At 32.2% G+C, this 13,244-nt stretch overlaps 1 protein-coding gene across 4 annotated transcripts; it reads right to left on the reverse strand.

The window, feature by feature from the left end:
* Positions 1 to 2,864: 2,864 nt before the first annotated feature.
* On the reverse strand, positions 2,865 to 9,328 carry LOC101206235 (nucleolin 1). 4 transcript variants are annotated; one of them, XM_011653447.2, is made up of 20 exons: positions 9,014 to 9,328; positions 8,849 to 8,897; positions 8,524 to 8,696; positions 7,886 to 8,026; positions 7,574 to 7,687; positions 7,397 to 7,504; positions 7,218 to 7,313; positions 7,002 to 7,133; positions 6,770 to 6,886; positions 6,394 to 6,486; positions 5,701 to 5,748; positions 5,383 to 5,499; positions 5,079 to 5,147; positions 4,906 to 4,997; positions 4,587 to 4,704; positions 4,213 to 4,301; positions 4,022 to 4,115; positions 3,845 to 3,936; positions 3,364 to 3,677; positions 2,865 to 3,257 (listed from the first exon to the last, which is right to left on the reverse strand). In XM_011653447.2, the coding sequence occupies exons 1-20, from the start codon at positions 9,044 to 9,046 to the stop codon at positions 3,226 to 3,228; spliced, it is 2,121 nt and encodes a 706-aa protein (XP_011651749.2). In that variant the 5' UTR covers positions 9,047 to 9,328; the 3' UTR covers positions 2,865 to 3,225. The 4 variants fall into 4 exon arrangements, with proteins under 4 accessions (XP_011651749.2, XP_031738694.1, XP_011651750.2 ...); XM_031882834.1 differs by having other exon boundaries at positions 7,218 to 7,310; positions 7,574 to 7,690; XM_011653448.2 differs by having other exon boundaries at positions 4,022 to 4,112; positions 7,574 to 7,690.
* Positions 9,329 to 13,244: the final 3,916 nt, after the last annotated feature.

A 13,244-nucleotide genomic window follows, 5' to 3' on the forward strand; every position in this document is an offset into this window, starting at 1 on the left:
TAAGATGGTAAACACATACCCAATTTATCAATTGTTATGTGCATGCAAAAATAGGATTTTAAAAAGATACTTTTGTTACAAATAATTTCATGATGATAATAATACATCAACATGATTGATGAAGAAAGAGACGGTGATAGTGAAACCTTTTTCTCTCATTTTTCTAATAATAAATAGGGGAATTGTTATAAATAGCACATAAAAAATGAAATTATTTACCAAAAAATTCAAATAACCTGAAACCATTTTACTACTTTGTAACTATATCTTATCTTGCTACTTTTCCTTTTTCTTTCATAAATTAAAATTTAATGTGGGGAGGAAGACTTCTGTTCGGATGAGAAAAAGATGATCCGTTCTTACTTATTTAACCTCTAATTTCTCTCTAATTTATTATTTTCATTTCAAAATTTTGTCGCACTAAATTTATTCGTAGGGTTGAGACATATAACAATATATAAAAGAAGTTGAAACTTACACGAAAGGTAAGCAATTAAAACCTTAAATTGCACATTAAGGCTAGGCTTTTCTCAAAATATTAAATTCGGCTTATAAATTTAGTAGTCCTTAAATGGAATTAGCATATGGGTAAGAACAATGGGTTTGAGATCTTAGCGAGCAGTTAATTATCATTACACCAAAATTTGTCTATAATTGAAAAACAAACTACGGTAAATTCGGTAAGTGTTATATATAAGATCTTTATAAATATCAATTTGAGGCTTTTCCAAACACCACATAGCCACATACCACCAATCAATACTTCCTCTTTTCTAACCAAAAAGACTAACTTCAATTTAATTTTTCAATCAACAATGCTAACCTAACTAATAATCAACTTGCACGCACAATCTTTATATTTTCTCTAATACATTTGACCTACAACTTGCACCAATTTTTTTTCTAAGCATTTCCAGTAGGGTCAACAAGAAGAATAGCAATTTTGAAAAATAGCAAAATCACTTTTTTCTTTCAAAAATTACAAAATGAAAAAAAAAAAAATACAATAGATAAGAATTTGCAAAAGCCCAAAATTCTTTTATATACGTTAAAATAGAATAAATACACTTTAATAAATATTATAATACATACTTGTCCAATCAAAGTCATAACCCTTCATTCATTTTCAAGATCCGTTGCAACTATCTTCATTCTTCATTTTTGTTTTTCATTTCTCATCTTCCGTTTTGAAGATCTTTCTTCGTCTCCATTTCTCATTTTTCTTTTTTCATCTCATCTTCTTCGAGTAGGTGAACCCTAATCTTTCCACCTTGAAGTGGGCAAACCCCAATTTCTACCATTTTTCATTTGAAGTTTTAGTTTCATCTTCAACTCCATCATACATTTTCAGTAAGAAACTTAGCTTCATCATGCATTTTCAAGAAGAAGAATATACACGTTCGAAGCATGCAAACACTATCTTCATTTTCCATATTTGATTTTAGTCTACAACCTGCAATCTCAAACACTTGAGGTAGAAGAACAAAAACATTCACTCACAACAAAAGATACAAAAGTTATCTTTCTCATCTCTTAAGAAATTTAGCTGATTTTTAAAATATATATATTTTATATTAATTATTTAATAAAAGATATATGGAATTTGGATGATTTTATCCCAACATACAATATATTAGCCTATTTTATTGAAAAAATAAATTCAATTTTCAAAAATAAATTAATCTAATACGAAAACTAATTATTTTATTTTCTATATTATTAACGACGAAAAGATTCAACTTATTTTGAAATAAAAAATGGTTGAGATTTAATTTTTAAATAAAAAAAAAGTTGAGATATTAATACAAAAATTAATTTTAATTTTCAAATTCAAAATTCAAAATTTAAAAATAAATTAAGATCTAATACGCAAACTAATTTAAATTTAAATTTATTAAAGGTGGACAAAAAGATTCAGCATATTTTAAAATAAATATAGTTGAGATTTAGTCCATAAAATTTAATAATATGATTATTTTGAAATAAAAAATGAATAAAGTTGTTAAAATTTTAAATCAATAGTGAAATAAAAAAAATGAATAAAGTTGTTGATACCTTGTTATGATAGAGTTCTCTACATTATTAACGCATTATATTCATAATTTGCATATCACAAATTAATTACACATAAAAGATTTGTTGTTATAAGAACGTATTATATTAAAACAATTACACTAATTAAACATTCAAACCAATATCGATAGAAATTATAATTTAATTAATGTTATTAAGTCAAATAAACATAGATTAAAAGTCTTTCTAAATATAATTAATATAATTATTTTTAATTTTAATTCATTTACATAATTGGATTATTTTAAATTGAGATTATTTTAAATTAATAATTGAGATTATCAAATTCGAAAATTAATACTTTGGTTATCTCCCCATTTCAAAATAATAATTCAATTCTTATATTCAAATCACCATTTCAAAATAATAATTCAATTCTTATATTCAAATTGTTATTTTGAGATAAGATAGCAAACTAGTTGATATTTTTTAATTTTGTAATTTTTAATTTTGTAATTTAATTAAGATTTTTAATAGTTTAAATTCAATTAAGTTATGATGAAATTAGTAATAAGAATAAAGTTATTAAAATATTAAATCAATTAGTTGAGTCCCATACATACTAGTCCATTTGAAACTTTTATGAAATTTTTTAGTAATTTTAAGAACTATGAAATTTATTAGTAATTTTAAAAACTTTTATGAGATTTATTAGTAATTTGAATCAATATCATATATCCTTTAGGCATACAAATTAAAAAACTTATAATTTTCCTTCTGACTGAACATTAAAAAATATTAACTTAATGCATGGAACTTAAATCAAAGAGCATGTACACAAATCAAAGAGATGAAAAGTGGTGTAAAATTTCGAACTAAAAATCATAATCCTTCATGCAATATCATACAGCAAAGACAGCGCATGATTTGATTGTATTGATGCGATGCTAAATATATAATAGTTGTCAGTGAACATATTAATTTTAGAGAGAGAAAAATAATAATTAAATAACCATAAAAATTAAAGAGTTTCTTCAAAAAAAGCAATCACACTCAGCTACTACTAAATACTAGGACGTCTTTGTCTTTAAATGCCAAAACTTTGATTTCCCCATCATCATTTGCTTTTACAATTTTCCCTTTCTACAAGAGACTGATCATGCCATTTTGTGAGTTGTAGGGGAAACACACCACTAATCTTGGACCTCTTTTTCATTCATCATCACCAAATGTGGTTTTCTTCCCTGCACATTATAAACCCCATTTTTAATAACATTCAGGAGATGTCCAACAATTTTTCAAATCAGTAAATGTGGTTATTAGAGAGGAAATCGATCTTTCTTTATTTACCAGTTGGAGTCATGTTTGGTTTGTTGAAACCTCCCCGACCTCCTCTTCCACCTCTGCCACGATCACCACCACGTCCTCCTCTACCACCAAATCGTCCCCCACTTCCAAATCGCCCACCACTTCTACCATCACCACCACCTCTTCCTCCACTCCTACCACCACTCCATCCGCCTCTTCCACTACCACCACCATCGCGGCTGTCTCCACGTGGCTTAGCCTCGTCAACAGTTAGATAGTTGCCATGGAGTTCACTGCCATTAAGTTCAAGAGCTTTGTTGAAGCTATCGGAATCACCAAAGTCCATGTAAGCCATCCTGGAAATAGAAAATGCCAAACCAGCATCAGGCATTTGATTTGTCACCCAATATACATTTTGATGTAGAACTTTTTTTGAACTCCTATTCAACTGAGAAGACCAAAATGGTAACATTTTTTCTGATAACATTTTTTAGGATAAAAAATACACCATACAAATACAAACCCTTTAACATTGCCAGTCTCATAGTCCTTTGGAATCGACACCCTGTTAATATCTCCACAGGCCCCAAAATGATCCTGTAAGGCACTTCTGATCTGTACAAGCAAGAATTTAAGAGCCTTTGAAACATGCAGCACAAAAATGCAGTCACATCTCACAAAATTTTATATTTCTTATTACCTCATCCTCTCCTAATGATCGATCAAATCCACGAACAAATACTGTTTGACTCGGGCCCCTACCACCTTTTTGGAATGAGTTGTTCCTCTCTCTACTAATAATATCAAAAAACAGGAAACAAATGGGTTTAATATGAATAAGCAAACAGTGTCAGAAAAAGAAGATATACAAAACTGAGTTGTGCTCTTTACCTGTCATATGGGGTGTATGAACCTTTTTCTCGAGCCATGTCAAGTCTTACTTCACGATTTAGGAGGAGTTCACCATTCAATTCAAGAGCCTGAAGAAATATTTTAACAAGCGCATAAAGTGAACACAGATGTGACAAAAACAAAATAACTAAAAGATAAAAAATACAAAGATATGCAGAAGTACAACATACAAAGCCCACAAAAAGGAAACACCCCAAAACAGGCTTTCCACAAAAAATATGTAACAAAGAGAATTCATCATAAACATGAAACAACAAAGGACGATGTAAAACACCAGTGAATATTTCTTTAAACCTAAGACACACCAATAACAGTTCTAAATAAATTTTATTACTAGATTCACTGAATCTTACTTTTTTAGCAACTTCAGGAGACTCAAACTCAACATGCCCAAAGCCCTTGAACCTTCCATCATGGTCAGAAGCAAAACGAACATGAACAGGTTTTCCAACATCTTTAAAGAAATTCTCCCTGCAACATTTTTTACATTCAATTAAGGTACAAAAATCCAATAGCAATAAATAGATGGAAGATGCAAACAACTGTATAACCAAACGCACCCACATATACCCCATGGGTTCAACATCACATGCAATGACCCCATGTTACCAATAATGTAAGCGTCAAGAAGTAAAAACCAAAATAAAAACACATGAATTAACTTCAACATACAAATCAGCCTGTTCGATTTGAAATGACAGGTTGCCAACAAAGAGTGTCTTTGATTCACCACTCTGATCTTTAGGAGTAACAGGAGTTTTAGGCTGCATGGAAATCATTAAAATTAATTGTTGAATGTATTAATATTGTACTGGAGTCTAAATAGCAAAGTGAAGGCAATTTACTGCGTCCTTCTTAGATTGCTTGGCAACTAATTTTGGTGACGCAGCTTCCTCCATTTCTACATCAGTATCCTGTAACCCCAAAAAATATTGACAAAATGCGTCATTACTAGAACAGATCTTCTATGAACTTGAAAGTGATGCATGTACTATACACTCTATAAGAATACCCAAGTGCTTTCAATTCCTATAAAAAAATCTAATGAACAAGCGCAGTTGCTATTTAAATAAAGTATCAGATTTTTATCAATAATCATCTAAAATGTAGTATAAAAAAAAAGTACACATAGTAGCACAAAATGCTAACCGCTTTCTTCTTTGTTAGTGGTTTTTTCTCCTCTTCATCACTTTCGCTGGAACTGTCATCACTGTCTTCTTCGTCCTCACTTTCATCACTATCCACATCCATCTTTTCTTGCCCTTTCTGCAGAATCATAATGAACTAAGACTCTTTCCAACTTCTAAAGCACTCTAAATATTATTAATTTTACAGAGTAATTCACGAAGAAAGAAGTGTATTAGAATCATAATGACTTGAAAACATGTTCTACACTCCAGACACATTCTACGGAAACAAAAGGATATTAAAATCATTACAGAAAACAGATTAACATTTAACAAATACCTTCACAGTATCTTTCTTCACAGAAGGAAGAGATGACTTCTTTGTAGTCTGCAAAGACATGAGATAAATGATGTAATAAGAAATCTTGTGGCATAATAAAGATATATATCTTTCTGAGAATCATTTGATTCAATGTTAAAATTTTATTTTCAATAGAAGTGGTCGGAGAACAATGCACCCCCATAAACATAAAACAATAGAAATACAGAAAAAGCAAGAATTCATATTTATCAAAGATATAAAACTATAATACACTTCCACCAAACAGTAAAAGCTCAAGACAATCTGAGGCATATATATTTTGAAATCAACTATGCAAGATCCGAAAAGGAAATCACAGACAGATGACAACTAAAACTACCATATAGAAAATATAGATCTAAATCCAAATAATGATCAATTTTAAACAGGGAAGCTCCAGAACATACAAGAAACAGCACTAACCCTCATAATTTGAGGACAATGAAACCTGTAGAAGTAAAACAAGATATAAAAATACACAGATCATGCATGAGCTTGATGTTAATCAATAAATCCAAATAATAATCCGTGCTAAACCAGAACATACAAGAAACAGGCACCAATCCTCGTAATTTGAGGACAATGGAACTTATTGAAGTAAAACAAGTCCGGAAAAAACCAGATCATGCATGAGCTTGACGTTAATTATTGGTGATCAAAGATGGAACTCACAGTGTCCTCGTCCTCCTCCTCAGAACTACTGTCCGAACTCTCTTCTACCTTCTTGGCCGGTTGAGCCTTAGCCGGAACAGGCTTCTTTGCCGCCTGATAGAGAAAAACATTTGTTTAGAACAGGAAAAATAAGCATGCTCTCTTTAGCATTTTTCAGAAAACAAGTTCTCATATATATTTGATTCTTAATAAAGGAAGATATAGCACTAGATCTGCCAAACCAACCAATTACTAACAGTGAAGTCATGCAATTATGAAGTTGTTCTGTCAATGTAGGACAGCTCCATAAGGGGATATCAAATCGTTATGCAGACTGCACACAAAGCGACTCAAAAGGCAGAATTCTCTACACTAAAATCAAGTAAGATGTACATACTGGTTCCTTGTCAGAGCCGCTGTCATCCTCATCAGAATCACTTTCTTCCGAACTATCACTAGACTCTTTCTTTTTAGCACTAGCAGGTGCCTTGGTAGCAGATTTCACTGCAGGAACCTACAAAGAGAAAACTAACAACTCAGAAAGGACTCCCTAGTGGAAGTTATAAGTAGTTTTGAAAAAGTCACACAACAGACTAAAATGCTGAAGGAAACAACAATTTAAAACTCACATCTTCATCAGAATCTGAACTCTCTGAATCAGACTCGTCACTCGATTCATCTTTAGTAGGAGCTGCAGAGCCGTTCTTAGCAGCTGCGGGAATTTTCTTCTGTTCATTGCTTTTTTTGGATTCCTTGTTTTTCTGAATCATTAAAAAGTTAATTTCAACTCCAATAACCCCTCAAATATTAAAATTAAAACTTGCTACAAAACGAATAATACTAACAGGTTCTTCATCTGATGAGCTGTTGTCCTCTTCTGAAGTATCTGAATCAGAACTCTTCTTCTTAGAAACAACAGCAGTACCTTTCTTGGCAGGCTCCTTGAAATAAAAGGAATCAACAGAAAAATTAACAGAAAGATAGGTACATAATCAATCACCAACTGTTTGCATCAAATACTTACATCTTCCTCCTCCGAACTGTCATCTGAGTCTGAACTTGACTCCACTTTTCCTTTGGGGGTAGTAGCAGACACACTCTTTTTTGCTGCAACAACTTTTTCCTTTGGTTCCTACAACAGATAAATAGATTAATGGACCTACAGGAATTGCCACACATTATTCCTAGTTTGAAAACTTACCTCGTCAGAATCAGAATCAGATGAGTCTTCCTCTGAACTACTGGATGCCTTGACCTTCTTTGTAGAGACAGAGCTTGGTCCCTTCTTCACGGCTTTGACGTTCTTGGAAGCCGGCTTCTGAAAAAAGTAAGAAATAACTATAATTGAACAAACATACTTATCATACACAAATTAAATTATAGTTGTCTGATATACATACACATACATACATATATTATAAAAAATCCACAGAAAATATACAATCCATTCAAAGAACAGTAACTTAAATAACTAGTTAAATGCACAACATATTGACGGAGTATATTTGCACACCTCATCAGAATCCGAGGAATCATCCTCTGAGCTGCTGCTGCTGCTATCAGGCTTCTTCTTTGCAGGGGCAGCAACGCCATTAGCCTTCTTAGTGGGCAGAGTGTCTTTCTTTGAAGAGGGAATAACTTTAGGAGCAGGTTTCTGTAATTGTTAAAATAAATAAATAAAACAGGTGTATAATTGAAACATCAGAGTATAAATCATGTTTTCCCTTATCACTGACCATAATTGAACGTGTTTAAAGTCAAGTAGTTAGATTAACAAATAAACAAGCCAAACAAGAGAAAAATAAGCAGTGCACCAAGATCTCAATACATAAGAAGGGCCTTTTTAAGAAGTCTATTTTGGAATATAGGAGCTAAAAAGAAGAGTGTAGAAAATTTTATTCCCATTCAGAACTTAACTCATACAAAAGTAAACCAATAATGATATAGGCAGCTAAATATGCATAAGAAAAACAATAGGAGATCCGAAACGAAAACGAATGTATACTATCACGCTGGAATCGCAACAATCGTCCCACATTAACACAAATTGTAATTCCGACCAATTTTATAGTTCATGGTCATAAGCTACCAAGAAAAAACGTGCTAAAAAATAAATTAAGGAATCTAGTTCATAATTACAATGATGTTTACCGTCTCTTCTTCAGAAGAGGAATCTTCCTCTGAACTGCTAGTCTCCACCTTCTTCTTCTTTTGTGTTTTGGCTTCGACCTTCTGCTTCTGAACAGCCTGCTCAACGGCCGCGTCTCTTTTCTGCTTTTTCGCTACCACTTCTTTCTCCACAACCTCCTCAGCCGCTCTCTTACCTTCGTGAACACCAACATACCAAACACTTAACAACAACCAACAAGAATAAAAGAAAACCAACCCATATAACCCTATCGATCACCAAAACTCATCAAACAACATAACATAACTGCAAACACAAATCAGTAACACTTAAGAACGTATACGCTACCTTTCTTCACCGGCTTGGAAGACGGGACTGCAGCCGGAGCTACATCAACCTACATCAAAAAGAAAATCAAAACCACAATTACAAAAACCATCAATAACAAAATAACGTAAAAACAACACTACAAAAACGAAAAGAAAACATGTCTCTGAGAAGAATCATACGCACTTTAGTAGCAGACTTCTTGCTGGACTTGCCCATTGGAGAAATAGACTAAAAACTTTAAGTGCTTAGAAGGATTCTAGAGCAGTTAGCAATGGAAACCGAGAAAATAAAAGAAAACCTAAATCTTTTTTGAAAAAAAGAAACAACAATGGAGGCTCTGCAAAACCCTACTCGTAGAAAAAGATTAGGGTTTTGAGGGAGCGGTAAGAGTGAAGCTGTGGCTTTACTTCTATATTTATAAGACGCGGGTTTTTGTATTCGGGGTGGGTTTTAGGGTTTCATCATATTCGCACGTGCAGAGTGTAAAATCGATAAATCGCGGATGTATTAATCGCCATTCTACTTTAATCCAAGCCGTTCGTTTTCCTTCCTTCAGTAGATCACTGCGGCGATTATGTTTTTAATCGGCCGTTGGTTTTGTGGACCCCACCGCTTTCGGGAGGATATTTTGAGGGAGTCTATCGCCTTTTACTCGAACAATTTATGGGAAATTATAATTTAACATTTTTAAACTTTTAAAATTCTGTTTTAAAACTATAATCTCTTAACAAATAACATTAATTTTCCATATTTAATAAATAAACAAATAACTTGTACTCCTTATTCTATTCCATACCAAATTTAAAAATATATCAATCTGTCATAAAGAACAAATCTAATCAAATGAACTAAATAAATAATACAAGATGTTACTTATCAATGAATCAAATGAACTAAATAAATAATACAAGATATTACTTATGAATGAATGATATGGTTTGCATCTATTTAGTTATTGCTTTTTAAATAAGAACAATAATGAGGAAGATGATTTTGGGGTTAAACATGATGTGTTTAGAAGACAAAAGGAGTACGAGAAAAACATAATTGGGATAAAATAAAAAATAACATTGTACGTGGTCTAATCCAACATGCACAAGTTTGAATGAAAGTGCTAATGACTGCGAGTGCCTCTTAAAAAATTTTTTAAAAACAATGAGACAATCCCAAACAAGTATAGAGGAGTAGGGACTACGTGAACAAATAAGAAGTTTAGGTATGTTCTTATGAAGAAAAGTTATCCAACACATGCATGAAACTTGCTTATAAAGACTGGTTAAATAGTTATTAAGTAGATGGGTTTGCTTGCAAATGTTAAGAAAACAATGTGAGTTTCATGTGAGAAATTTGAAAGTTATTGCTAAAACATGGTTTTTCTCTAAAACTTCTTTCTATTGCATTATACTTACCTTTCTACGTGCTTTTTGTCTTTTACTAATTTTTCTCAATGATAGACAATATCACAAGTTTGATGACAATGGTTTTAAAGTGTGTAAACAAATGGCTTCGATAGGTCAAGGCTTTGGGTTCCACCTTGCAAGAGGGCTCTTGGAGATCAAAATTGATGTCTCTTGGAGCAGTATTGTGTTTTAATTTATGTCATAAAACTCGTAGTTTGTAACTTAAAATCATGTTCTATTTCAATAAAGTAGTTATTGAAAAATTATTAGTGAAATTGAATACTATGATCTTAAATACCAATAAACTAAGGTCCTGAGTCTATCTTTAGTAAAACTTGAACTTTATGTAGAGACATAAATGCGGAACAGGTTCGAGTATATGGCCTAAAACAATGTATAGTATGTGACCCTATAGTATATGAATAGGGTTGAATGTCTTATTATGGAGTCATTATAGATGTGGTTTGTTTTATTGTCAGTACAAACAATGTGATCCTAAATCGTTCATATAGAGACATGAAAGATGAGGTATCCTGTAAATAGTTTACATAAGAATGAAAACATGAAATAGTCTATTTATTTTATAACATCATTTATTGTATAAAACTCACTATTCCGTTTATTAACGACATAAATAACTTACTCTTAATTTTGAGTTAACTATGAATTATTGTTCACACAACATTATCATTATTCGATATGCATAGGTGATAATAGTTCATCAGAACTGGCTCAATAAGCCTTGGCATGGGTAAGATCAAGCGGATAGTTGGAGACATGAGGTGCAAAACGAAATTCCTTCATACTCATTATAGGGTTAGGTAGATAGATTATTCTCTTAATAACTTAATCCAAATATTGAACAAGGGGCTACACCCTCTCATAAGCTCGAGGGATTCAGTTTATATTCAGTTTCTACGAGACTTTAGCAGAATGACCTGTTAGTTAATGAATGTTGATTAGCTCGGAATGACCTGTTAGTAAATCATTGTTCTACAAAAAAAAAAAAAAAATCACTAGAGGAGCGTCAATGTTGATGACTTGCTTTAAATATATATATATGAAAATAAGTATCATGAAATTCAAGCTGCTAAAGCAATATGCAACATGATAGAGTTACATCGATAAAGTTGCATCGTCTTTCATGTACAAACCCAATAAGTCCCCGCAGTACTGGGCGACGTGATAGAGTTGCATCGTCTATCATGTAGAAACTCAATAAGTCTCAGCAGTATTGGGCGACATGATAGAGTTGCTGTTGGATCGGTATGGCAACCACAGAGGGGGTGAATAGGGTTTAAATAAACTTTTTGACAAATAAAAAGTAAAATCAACTAATTAGATACTTTTTAAATTTAAATAAAGAATTTTGTAAACTTTGTCAAATAACAAGATTGATAAAAATATATGAATGGAAATATGCAATCAAACTCAACCAATAAGAGTATGTAACTAAAATTAAATTAAAAAATAATTAGAAAAGAGTTAGAGAAGAAGACACCGTAATTTTATAGTGGTTCGGTTAAACTCAACCTACATCCACTTTCCCAAGCACCTCTTGGGATTTTGATTGAAAATCTTCTTTGGACTCTTTCCACGGATTTGAGCCGAACCGATTCTTGCTCCTTTTTCGGGTTCAAGAGCAAACCCGATCCTTTCCACGGGTTAGGATCCAACCGTTACAATATGTTGAAGTTTTTAAATCATACAAAAGAAAACTCTCTAAAAGAGTGAGTATACAATTTGAAGCTCACAAATTTAATCCTCACAATACAATAAGAAGCTCTCGATGAAAAGAATAAAAATTGGAAGCTTTAGAGAGAATAACAATGTTGGCTTTTTGCTTGAGGATTGTAAAGATATGGTGATCTTGTGTAAATGTGAAGTATTTAAAAAGAGAGGAAAGATAAATTCAAAATCATTTGGGTCATTAGATATAAGTAAAAGAAAAATGAATGGTTGAGATTTAAACTTAATTAGCCGTTAGACACAATACAAATAATAATATAATAATATGTCTTTTCAAAATACTTTGTTTAAAAAGAAATCAATAAAGCAACTTCACCATCTTTTAAAAAAACTAGCCGTTAGACACAAGAAAATAATAATATTAAAATCATTTTAAATTCATTTTCTTTATAAAAGCCAATAAAACATAACAAAAAGCCACATTTGTTACTCTTTCATTGCTCCAAGTGGCTTTCTCTAATTGGTTCAAATTGAATGCTTGGTCGCCACGTCACCATCTCGGGTATTTTTTCGTTAACCTTCTTTTAGCAATATTTTCTTCATTTGAACTTCGATTTGGGTGATTCAAGAGGCGTTAGAATCATTTTTCCAAGCTCTACGATATGGTCTATTCAAATTAATAAAATTGTCCATAAAAAAAAATCAGATTTGTTATCATCAAAACATAAATTAATTGAATAATTAAAATAAATTAATTTGAGATTAAGGGCCAAAAAGCCAACAGTTGCATCGTCCAGTATTGGGCGACATGATAGAGTTGCATCGTTTATCATGTACAAACCCAATAAGTTCCAACAATATTGGGTGACATGATAGAACCTAATAAGTATCCGCATTACTGGGCGACATGATAGAGTTGCATCGTCTATCATGTACAAACCCAATAAGTCTCAGCAGTACTGGGCAACTACGTCTATCATGTGCAAACCCAATAAGTCCCAGCAGTACTATGTGACATGATAGAGTTGCATCGTCTATCATGTACAAACCCAATAAGTCTCCGCAGTACTGGACTGGACGACATGATAGAGTTGCATCGTCTATCATGTACAAACCCAATAAGTCGCAGCAGCAGTGGACGCGATAAAGTTGGGTCGTCTATCATTAGAGTGGGTGCCATGATAGAGTTGCATGAGCGCCATGATAAAGTTGGATCGTCTATCATGTACAAACCCAAAAAATCATGATAAAGTTGCATCATTTATCATGTACAAACCCAATAAACCAGGATATTGAAAGCCAAACCAAGATACTTACCCAAGGCC

This window comes from Cucumis sativus, chromosome 3 (assembly GCF_000004075.3).
Source record: "Cucumis sativus cultivar 9930 chromosome 3, Cucumber_9930_V3, whole genome shotgun sequence".
NCBI classification, from domain to species: Eukaryota; Viridiplantae; Streptophyta; class Magnoliopsida; order Cucurbitales; family Cucurbitaceae; genus Cucumis; species Cucumis sativus.

Excerpts from the sequence above, each read along its gene's own strand:
- LOC101206235 (XM_031882833.1), bottom strand. The coding sequence starts at position 9,046 with ATGGGCAAGTCCAGCAAGAAGTCTGCTACTAAA. Across the intron at positions 4,302-4,586 it reads CTCCTGAAGTTGCTAAAAAA|GCTCTTGAATTGAATGGTGA; the intron begins GTAAGATTCAGT and ends ATATTTCTTCAG. Across the intron at positions 4,116-4,212 it reads TCATACACCCCATATGACAG|TAGAGAGAGGAACAACTCAT; the intron begins GTAAAGAGCACA and ends TGATATTATTAG.